Source organism: Bombina bombina, chromosome 2, assembly GCF_027579735.1.
Source record: "Bombina bombina isolate aBomBom1 chromosome 2, aBomBom1.pri, whole genome shotgun sequence".
Lineage (NCBI taxonomy): Eukaryota > Metazoa > Chordata > Amphibia > Anura > Bombinatoridae > Bombina > Bombina bombina.
Window position 1 is genome coordinate 516512927 of NC_069500.1, and position 10990 is coordinate 516523916.

Sequence of the window (10990 nt, forward strand, 5' to 3'; positions counted from 1 at the left end):
ACAGAACGAACAAGAAGTGAAAAGTTAATTATGTCCATGTATCCTACAGGCAAGTCAGTACTAGAACAGCCATGGAGTAAGATAAGAAGGGTAGAACCACTTAACAGCTCTTGGGGCAAGGGGTCTTACTTTTAGTTAGGAAGGGTGGGGATGAATTATATCCACTCCCCCAGGTACAGTGGGTATTTGAATGAGTGCTAGCCAAGTGTGAGTGAATATCCATACATACCTCAGTCTATTAGCCTAACAGGTAGAGAAGCAGTGTGTAGTACCTTTATTGCCATATGATGATAACTAACACCTATTTTAATATATGGCAGCGAGATATATAGCCTTGCCACTTATATATGTCTCACAAAATGTGACACAATCCCACCACCTTATAATACATGTCAAGCAATGCTGGGACTAATACATCTACTCCTTTCTATTCACATGGTTAAACACACTTAAGTATTACACTATAAATGTTATGACAGGGCAATTATGTGTGTGCTTTGCAAAACTTTTTTTTTTTTTTTTTTTTTTTTAAATTAAGTAAGAAGGTATTATGACGGGTATTTCTTTTAACATGTAAATAAAGCAAGACAACTTGGATAAGAAAGTCACTTTTTTATTGCCAACGCCCATCAGATTACCAAGGTGCTGGTTCAGAATCTTCATCATTAAATAGCATTATGCACTGAGTGAAGTCACAGAAGTAAGCATCAGGGAATGAATTAGTCGTTTTTCAACATGAAATTGCATTCTTCCGCAAAAAAAGGAAAATGCCAACTTGACAAACTGCAAAAATGAAAGAAAACAAATAGATAAGACTGTTGAACTGAGGTTGCTGTACATTAATAACACACAAAAACGTGCAACATTAGATATAAATAGTAAGAGTAAATATGACTGCTAATACAGGCAGCAACTGTACTTTTAGTTAAAGGAAATATCACAGTTATAATCAGTGGGAGGAAAAAGGCATGACTCAAAGTGTTGCTTATAATATAGAATCTTATAAGTCAACAAGGACTTTTCCAAACAAAAATAAATAAATAAATAGTAAAATGCTGAATAAAATGTATTGTTATAAATAAAGGGGCATGGTAAAAACACTGAAATAATACAAAGTCATGCTAAAACAGATGCCTTATTTCTGCAGATGTTTTTGAAGTGCTACTTGACACAACTTTAGCACTTTACCACAGTTCACTGGCAGGGTGGTTCAACCACCACTCTTGAATTTGAGGCAGTGCTGGCCTAAGGCCAGAGAGAAAACATCAAAATGTAAAGTAGCACACCAGAAGAATGCTCTCTGATGGTTAAAAAGTAAGTTTGAATGAATACAGCTTTATATACCTTGTTCGTGTTTCAAAATGCATTGAAGGGACATTTAACACTAAGGGCAAGATTTATCAATTTGCGTGCAGACAGGATTCACATTGTGAACCTGTACTCATCTTATTGCAAATTGTGGGGGGAAATGTGTTCTCCATATTTATAATTGCACGAGAGAACACTCAACCAACTGCATGAGAGTAGGGCTTGTCAATTTATGAAGCAGGGGTTTAAACAGCTGCTTCATAAATATCAGTTGCAGGCTCAAATTAGTGGGCCTGCAACCGATCAGGGCATATGCCTTATAATAAATTGTGCCCTAAATACACTTTATAAGCATAGTATTGAGGTTTTTCCCCTCCACCCTCTAAGTCATGGGTGCCACCATTCAAAATCTAGCTTTCAATACATTTCAGTGCTGATGTGTTGGCACACGTGCAACAACTCTCCTTCACATACCTGCGAAACCTAGGTTCCAATATGGCAGCACCCATGATTAGAGGGAGGTGCATGAAATTTATGTGTGCACATGTCTGCAGCACTATATGGCAGAAGTTTTACAAGAATGTTATACATTTGTAATAGTGCAACAATTTAATAATAAAAGTAAACTGGAAAAAAAAATTGTATACTCTAAATCACAAAAGAAAAATTTGGGATTTCATGTCCCTTTAAAGTCACAGAGGTCTTCAGTACGACCCATTGTACTGTCTATGCTTGTCGATTTCATGGCTTATTTGCTGGATTTTATGAACCTGTTAGCAATGGGTATGGCTGAAACATCTGAACTCAATAATAAGTAGCAATATAGTGAGTGTGTGTGTCAGTAAAATCTATTGGAGAAAAAACAGGCTTGTCTGGGGTTAACCACATATGTCACTGTAAGTTGTGCAGCAGTCTAAGTGCTGGTAAGGGAACAGGGCTGTGAGTTTTGCTGTGAAATGGGATGAGTTAGTACAGTCCATTTCAGTATTTTGGATGTGTATAGGGAAATTACAAAAGGCCTGTGTCACCATTGTGTGTATCTGCTTGTTTGGATGAAGGCATAACTTATGTGACTATAGGTTAGGGGACCCAGTGGGGAAGAGACCTTGATGCAGTCCTGGGCCTATCACCTTTAAACAAATGATATAACCAACTCTTCCATTTTGCTTTTAATCTAGTTTTGTAGCCTCAAGGGAGTGCCAGACTGTGCATGTGTGTTTGTAAAATCAAACGGGAATAAAGAGAAGTAAAAAGTCACCATACATGTTGTTTTTCATGTCTTCTGCAGTATTGAACCACAAACGCTTAATATTTCACACAATGTTGCCAATTTCAGGGGGGGGGGGGGTGATTTCTATCTGCAGATTATTCCAAAATCATGAGAACACAAATACATTATCTATACTGAAGTAAGACATCTGGCTACAAAGAAATTTAAGTACTGCAATATTTATTTATAAATAGTAGGCTAGCTAGACTGGTACCAGATGGCTAAAAATGTGCACTCTCCTGAGATCACCTAAGAATACTATTTAACAGAAAGATACTAACAGAACTAAGCGTAAGTGATACAAGTAGTAAATTGGAAAGATTTATCCAATCCATTAAGTTTCATTTTGACTTTTTTTTCTCTTTAAACTCCAATTAAACTTCCAAAATTACAACATTAACCCAGTCTTTTAAAATATCATAGACAACATGTTTTCTACTTATTGTTCTCCCTATTCTATATGATCTTATTTGTACTAATTGAATGTGGTTAAGAGGCTATAAAACTAATTTAAGCAGATAAACATCAAGTATATTAGAAAGGCTTATACTTTTAGCGGAATTACGTTTAAGATATAAATATGCCCAACGTAGTGATCAGAAACCATCACTTGCAGCACCTGGAGCATGTGATGTTGGCAGATGTGTGTGGCCATGCCATACCTGCCATGGATTGTGTGCATGTCAAAAGCTATCACTATTAAAAGGGATATTAAACACTGAGATAGTAATATATATATATATATATATATATATATATATATATATATATATATATATATATATATATACACATATATATACACATATATATACACATACACACTCATAGGAGGCAGGGGAGAGGCAGTGCCTACCCTGCCATATGTGGCCAAAGCTTAATTACATTTTAATTAAAACAAAAAAAAAGTTCCCCCCCATGTAATGCTATGGAGGCAGGTACAGGAACGCTTCTCTCCATTGCAGTACATGGGTCAAAGGAAAAGCTGTGCTGCAGCGCCACCTGTGTTCTGTCAATATATTAGCAGCAAAAATTGGGACAAATAGGAGGCACCCCTCTTGATGCCTCCTAGCAAGTGAAGGATATATAGATTAATCATTAGGAGGATGCAGTGAGCAGGGTCATGTGACACAACTGGAAGCTGAGGTAACCTAAGAACAGATGACACCAAGCAGAAGAGTAAAGTAGTATTCTACATCTCTCATCTCTTGTGATTCACAAATTGTGTTCAGATAGAGCTCATTAACTGGGGACAGTAAGTGAGCATAACCCAATACTGACAGGAAGTCAAAGGGTCAATTCAAATTTAAATCCATAATTTAAAACCCAGAGTTTGAAGCTAAGTGTGCAGTGTCCACATTATTTAAATTAAAGTTTTTGACATTGAATATTGCTAAGCCTCCCTTTTTCATGGTTATTTTATTTCATTTGGTACAAACTCCATATATGTTATGTCTGTTCAGTCAGAGGATGCAGTATCTATTTTTATTTTTCTCTGTGTCTCCATTTATTTAAAGACTGCTGTTAACTTGTAATTCACAAATCAATTGAAAGCTGTTGCATTGTGTTTTTAATATGTGCTGCTTTTATACAAGTTTATATAAATAAAAAGGAGATAATGAGTCATTTAAAAAATATATGTAATTATTGCAGTTAAATGTTTTTAGAAATAATGCCACTGTAAAGTAACTGGTTAAACACATAGTCAAAAATTAAACTTTCATGATTGAGGTAGAGCATGCTATTTTAATAGACTTTTCTAGTTATTTATATTTTGAGAATTAGCATCAACTGTTACTGGCCCCATGTCAGCAAATCAAATTAGTTTTTTAAAGTAACATGAAAGTCATAATTACAAAAATAAATAAACTTTCTATTTTACTTTTATTATTATTATGTATTATTCTTTTGGTATCCTTTGTTGAAGAGCATACCTAAGTGGGATGTGCACGTGCATTTCTTGAACACCATATTGTAGCAGCTGTGTTGGCAGTATTGATAACTTGTCCTTTATGTAAAACTTGTATGGTAAATTATTTCTACTTTTACAATACAGTAGTGAGTAGAGAAGAGATTGTGTATCATTCTAATTGCTTAGTAACTTGCACTGTGCCACAGAATTGTGTGTATGTGAGCAGAGTGTGTGTGGGTGTCAGTGATCAGAGTATGTGTGCTTTATTCTCCAGGTAATCAATACATTCCGATGAGCTGGTGCTTTAGTGCAGTGTTTCTCAACAATGGTCCTCAAGTACACCCTACAGGCCAGGTTTTCATTATAGCCGAATCAGTGCACAGATGAAGTAATCAGCTGATCAGTAACTCAGTGGTTACTAACTTGCTCTCACCCATCACCTGATTATGTCACCTATGCACTGGTTCAGCTATCATTTAAACCTGCCCTGTTGGGGGTACTTGCGGCCCTCTGTACATGTGTTAATACCGGACCGGGTACACATCCTATGACCCTGCAACATGCTCAGCCCTGGGTGCCACTGGCACTCACAGGAAGCTGTGCTGTCCCCAGAGCCACAAGCAGTTAACCCCAGACAGGTCTGGGTGCAAGAACCATAGGGAAAATTACAAAACAAATTAATACAACACACAGAGAAAACCCAGCACTCACTTACAAGCTCTCAGCTAAGATTTAAAAGCAAAAATGGAAAGGTTAGTCACCGCATCTGGCCAAATGGGACAAGCTCAGGTACCACGTCAAGGTCCTCTCCAATACCTGAGACCCTAAAACAGCCACACAATGCAAGCTTTCAAATCCAAACAAACTGAAAACAAAAAAAGGGTGCACAGGAATATGTAATCACCCTAGACATATACAAAACACGGAAGGGAACTGCACTCTCATACCGGACCGGGTACACATCCTATGACCCTGCAACATGCCCAAGCTTTGAAAGCTTGCATTGTGTGGCTGTTTTAGGGTCTCAGGTATTGGAGAGGACCTTGACGTGGTACCTGAGCTTGTCCCATTTGGCCAGATGCGGTGACTAACCTTTCCATTTTTGCTTTTAAATCTTAGCTGAGAGCTTGTAAGTGAGTGCTGGGTTTTCTCTGTGTGTTGTATTAATTTGTTTTGTAATTTTCCCTATGGTTCTTGCACCCAGACCTGTCTGGGGTTAACTGCTTGTGGCTCTGGGGACAGCACAGCTTCCTGTGAGTGCCAGTGGCACCCAGGGCTGAGCATGTTGCAGGGTCATAGGATGTGTACCCGGTCCGGTATGAGAGTGCAGTTCCCTTCCGTGTTTTGTATATGTCTAGGGTGATTACATATTCCTGTGCACCCTTTTTTTGTTTTCAGTTTGTTTGGATTTGAAAGCTTGCATTGTGTGGCTGTTTTAGGGTCTCAGGTATTGGAGAGGACCTTGACGTGGTACCTGAGCTTGTCCCATTTGGCCAGATGCGGTGACTAACCTTTCCATTTTTGCTTTTAAATCTTAGCTGAGAGCTTGTAAGTGAGTGCTGGGTTTTCTCTGTGTGTTGTATTAATTTGTTTTGTAATTTTCCCTATGGTTCTTGCACCCAGACCTGTCTGGGGTTAACTGCTTGTGGCTCTGGGGACAGCACAGCTTCCTGTGAGTGCCAGTGGCACCCAGGGCTGAGCATGTTGCAGGGTCATAGGATGTGTACCCGGTCCGGTATGAGAGTGCAGTTCCCTTCCGTGTTTTGTATATGTCTAGGGTGATTACATATTCCTGTGCACCCTTTTTTTGTTTTCAGTTTGTTTGGATTTGAAAGCTTGCATTGTGTGGCTGTTTTAGGGTCTCAGGTATTGGAGAGGACCTTGACGTGGTACCTGAGCTTGTCCCATTTGGCCAGATGCGGTGACTAACCTTTCCATTTTTGCTTTTAAATCTTAGCTGAGAGCTTGTAAGTGAGTGCTGGGTTTTCTCTGTGTGTTATATATATATATATATATATATATATATATATATATATATATATATATATATACTGCAATATACTTTCATTATTTATTTTGGCCCCTTTTCCTGTAATTCCATTCTGAAATTGTGAGCTTTTCAGTTCCTGATAGAAATGGAAGTGCAGAACACTGTTATATTCCACACAGCCATTGGCTGCACACTCTAGTGACTTATTTATAACTGCCTCTAATTGGCCACAGCAGAGAAAGTAACCTAAGTTACAACATGGCAGCTACCATTTTTTTATAGACACTAAAACTTTACTTATTTTGTCAATATTTAAACAACTAATGAAACGTTAAAGACTAAATCTACATGTTATCAGACTAATCTTTTCTTTAAATACATCATTCTACCTAACATTTATTTAGTGTTTAATGTCCCTTTAATGTCGAGCATGTCTCTAATATTAGATAACACTACAACAAAATACCCTTTATTCTACCTGATCATTCAAGGAAACCTAAATGCTAGCCCTAAACATACAGCATGTTTCATTTCTGCATTTCCACCTTATATTGCATGTGTTGTATATCTATATATTACAATGTATCTGTGAAACTTTGTATTAGCCAATCCCACACATGAAGGCTTTGTCTTTCTCACCTTATATTCCACTTACCAAAATCAACCAACAAAGTTGACAACAACAAGATGAAGAATGGTGCTGGCAAACAAGAAGTCTGCAAAGGCCCTCTCTGGAGAGATCCCCTGGAAATCCCCCTTATTCTGTGGGTTAATTTGGATTCTTAAACACACTGTTTAAAAAGAAAAACAAACAATAATTGTTTTTATTAAAATACAGATAAGAGGTGCAACTTTTCTATGCATGATGCATAATGTATCAAATGTTAAACCATCAAACGTACTGATGATTTTATTATGTGGGACTAGTGTTTACTAAAAGTACAAAAACCAAATGCTCTAATATGTTACACAGTTTTATTATTGAATTATTGCTTGCATATGATTATGTATTTAAAGAGACATTCCAGTTAAAACTGAAACGAACATAGATGAATTACAGCTTTCAATAGAAACAATTTGCAATATACACATTTATTGGAAAAAATGCTTCAAGTAACAGTTATCACTTTTTTCTGCACGTGCATGTAAAGCATAGCTAGATATTCTCAGTGCACCAGCATTTTAAATAATGCAGCTGCTCAGATCGCCAGTGTGGCTTGTATCCTGTCAGCAATTATGCAAATTAAAGGGACACTAAACCCACATTTTTTTCTTTCATGATTCAGATAGAGCATGCAATTTTAAGCAACTTTCTAATTTACTCCAATTCTTCGTTCTCTTGCTATTTTTATTTAAAAAGCAGGAATGTGATGCATAGGAGCCGGCCTATTTTTGGTTGAGAACCTGGGTTATGCTTGCTTATCAGTGGGTAAATGTAAGCCTCCAATAAGCAAGCACTATCCATGGTGGTGAACCTAAAATGGGCTGGCAGCTATGATTTACATTCCGGCTTTAAATAAAGATGGCAAGAGAATAAAGACAAATTGATAATAGGAGTAAATTAGAAAGTTGATTAAAATTTCATGCTCTCTGAATCCTGAAAGAAAAAACGTGGGTTCAGTGTCTCTTTAAGTAACAGATTATACCAGCAACTTAGGCTCTCTGAGCAAGTGCTGTATTTAAAATGCTGGTGCACAGTGCATACTTAAATACACTTTTGAAAGAACTATAGTTTTTATTAGAAGCCTTTTTGCTAATACATGTATATTACAAATATGCCTTTATTCAAAACTGAAATGCATCCATGTGGATTCCAATTTTGGCTGGAATTTCAAGTTAAAGTCAGCGCCTGAGCAGCAATACACTACTGCGCGCTACTTGAAGACAAATGACCATTTACATAGCTGTTTAGTTCCTAAATATATACTACAGCTGGAAAAAATGTCAGTACCTGCAGATACTGTGGCAATTATTAATAACAGACTGTTTGTAGGAAAATACGGAATAGGAGGGTAAAAAACTACATAACATAAGACATTGTGATAATGTTAGACATTTGGGAGGAGAGCAAACAAGTTAAAAAATAAAATAAAAATAAATAGGCATTAGCAATATGAGATCCCTAGCTACCAAGATATGTACACCCTTGCTATAACAAAAAGGGTAGAGATGTATGCTTACTAACAATCATTTGACGCATCCTGTGTTTGTAAAGTGGTGGTAGTAATAGAACTACACAAATCATAATAAATATCAAATTAGTATTACATTGTCCTTTCCATTTCAACCTATTTTTAATAAGCAAACATACTAATAATATAAGAATAGTCTCTGGAGCCCTCTATGTTTAGGAATGTAAATGAATATAGTAAATACAGATATTCCCTCTTCCTGTATTAATTAGTGTAAGCAAGAGAGATGGAGACATCATCTTGATACTTTTTTCAACAGTTGCATTTTTTCCCCCAACTATACTGCAAAGTTCTGCAAATAACCAAGTGTTCAAAAAATACAGGCGACAGACTATGAGTCTGTCACGGGTGCACAGCTATCAAATTCTGCAGATGACCATATTTCAAAATTTAAATGGCCTAACTACGTGTGGGAACAACAAAAATAAGCAAATCAACGTTGTATTTGCACGTCACCATCAAACCTCTAAAAGCTATTCCCATTGGGACAGAACATGCACTTGCATTTTATAGATGTCATACACTCTACTGGCTACCTAATAAGGGTAAGTTTTGGCACCTGGACCTATGTCACACAGACCTAAACCTGGTATATAAAACAGGCATGTGTGTATTCAGCAAGACACAGGACTCACCGCCCAAGATGAATGAACCCACACAAGAGGTGAAGCCGGATAAGAATGAATTGAAGGGAAATGTTCCGACAAGTAAGCAGTACAAGAACTGCATGGCGCCTGTCAGCAATATGTATAGCAAATAAGCGTCCAGCAGCTTGAGTTTCTGCGGGGTAGAACTGACATATTCTTCTAAGAACCGGGAAACAACAGATACAACTGATACCGACATGATTGGGAGCACCTAAGCTTGACCACGGCACAGGAAGTGACGAACGTCAGAACTGACGTGGCTACAGAAAAACACCCGGAACCAGAAAGCAAATGTCAAAAAGGATATGTCGTAAAGCAGAATAAAAACTACATCTCCCGTGGTTCTGTTTACTTGATTGAATGTGATTCTTGTCATTGATAGGTCTTAGAAGGCACGTGGTCAACAAACTCTCATTCATAAGTCTACGTAAATATTGTGGTGGGGTGGATACAATTTTAAATGCATTATGGCGATTGTATGACTGTTTAGCTGTGCTAATGCACATATAATAAAGAATATACAGTTCCCATATTTTTAAATTATTTTATATATGATTGTTTCATCCTCAACCATAAAAAATGTATCTAGATATATTTAAGGGAGATTAAACACAAAATGCTAGATAAAATGATGCATTCGAAGAAAAGATTAGTTTAAAGGGATCTATAACACCTTCTAAAAATTGTTTGAACTAACTTATACTTACTAATAATAACAAACTAAGCATTAACCCCTATCCTTGATGCTCAGTTTACCCCAAACAGTTCAAGAAGAGCATCTTCAATCAGACTGCTGATCCGGTGTTCTGTGAAGGGACCGAACTTTGTAAAACAGCGAACCATGTCACTTCCTGTGACGTTTCATCAGCTGTTGCTCTCAGATTGAGCCTAATACGCATGCGTAGCAGATTCTTCACATTCCTGGGCGTATACGTAACGCTAAAAATATTTACAATTGTGAAATTCTGAAACCATTGTATGGCGCATGCGTGGCCTTTTCTATCACAAATGGGGGTGTTTTATTGAACGATATTTATTGAACACTGTATGCGCATTATGCTGTAAAACTGAAATAAATGTATAGTTATTTATAAATATGTATCTATATATAAGTTAAAACATACAAACATTCAAAGCACTAACATGGAAAGATGTTTATTCCTCCCTGCATGACAAACAGCCACTCGGATATCGCCACTGCATATCGTATTTCACAGTAAACATAAAATCAAGTGCTTTGAATGTTTGTATGTTTTTTTTAACTTATATATAAATACATATTTATAAATAACTATACATTTATTTCTGTTTCACAGCATAATGCACAGTGCTCAATAAACATCGTTCAATAAAACACCCCCATTTGTGATAGAAAAGGCCACGCATGCGCTATAGAATGGTTTCACAATTTCACAATTGTAAAGAGTTTTACCGTCACGTATGCGGCCAGGAATGTGAAGAATCTGCCATGCATGCGTATTAGGCTCAATCTGAGAGCAACAGCTGATGAAACGTCACAGGAAGTGACATGGTTCGCTGTTTTACAAAGTTCGGTCCCTTCACAGAACACCGGTGCTTGGTAATGCTATGTATGCTGCCATGTTGTAATGCACGTTGCTCACGGAAACAGCAGTCAGGTGATGTGCATGGCAGATAATTGTATAAATAAAG

The 10990-nt window shown here is 37.1% G+C and overlaps 1 protein-coding gene across 1 annotated transcript; it reads right to left on the reverse strand.

Moving 5' to 3' along the window:
* Nucleotides 1–592: 592 nt before the first annotated feature.
* On the reverse strand, nt 593–9571 carry DAD1 (defender against cell death 1). The gene is made up of 3 exons (XM_053700577.1): nt 9308–9571; nt 7136–7271; nt 593–783 (listed from the first exon to the last, which is right to left on the reverse strand). Exons 1-2 carry the CDS (start codon nt 9516–9518, stop codon nt 7141–7143), a joined length of 342 nt encoding a protein of 113 aa, XP_053556552.1. The 5' UTR covers nt 9519–9571; the 3' UTR covers nt 593–783; nt 7136–7140.
* Between the last annotated feature and the right edge of the window lie 1419 nt (nt 9572–10990).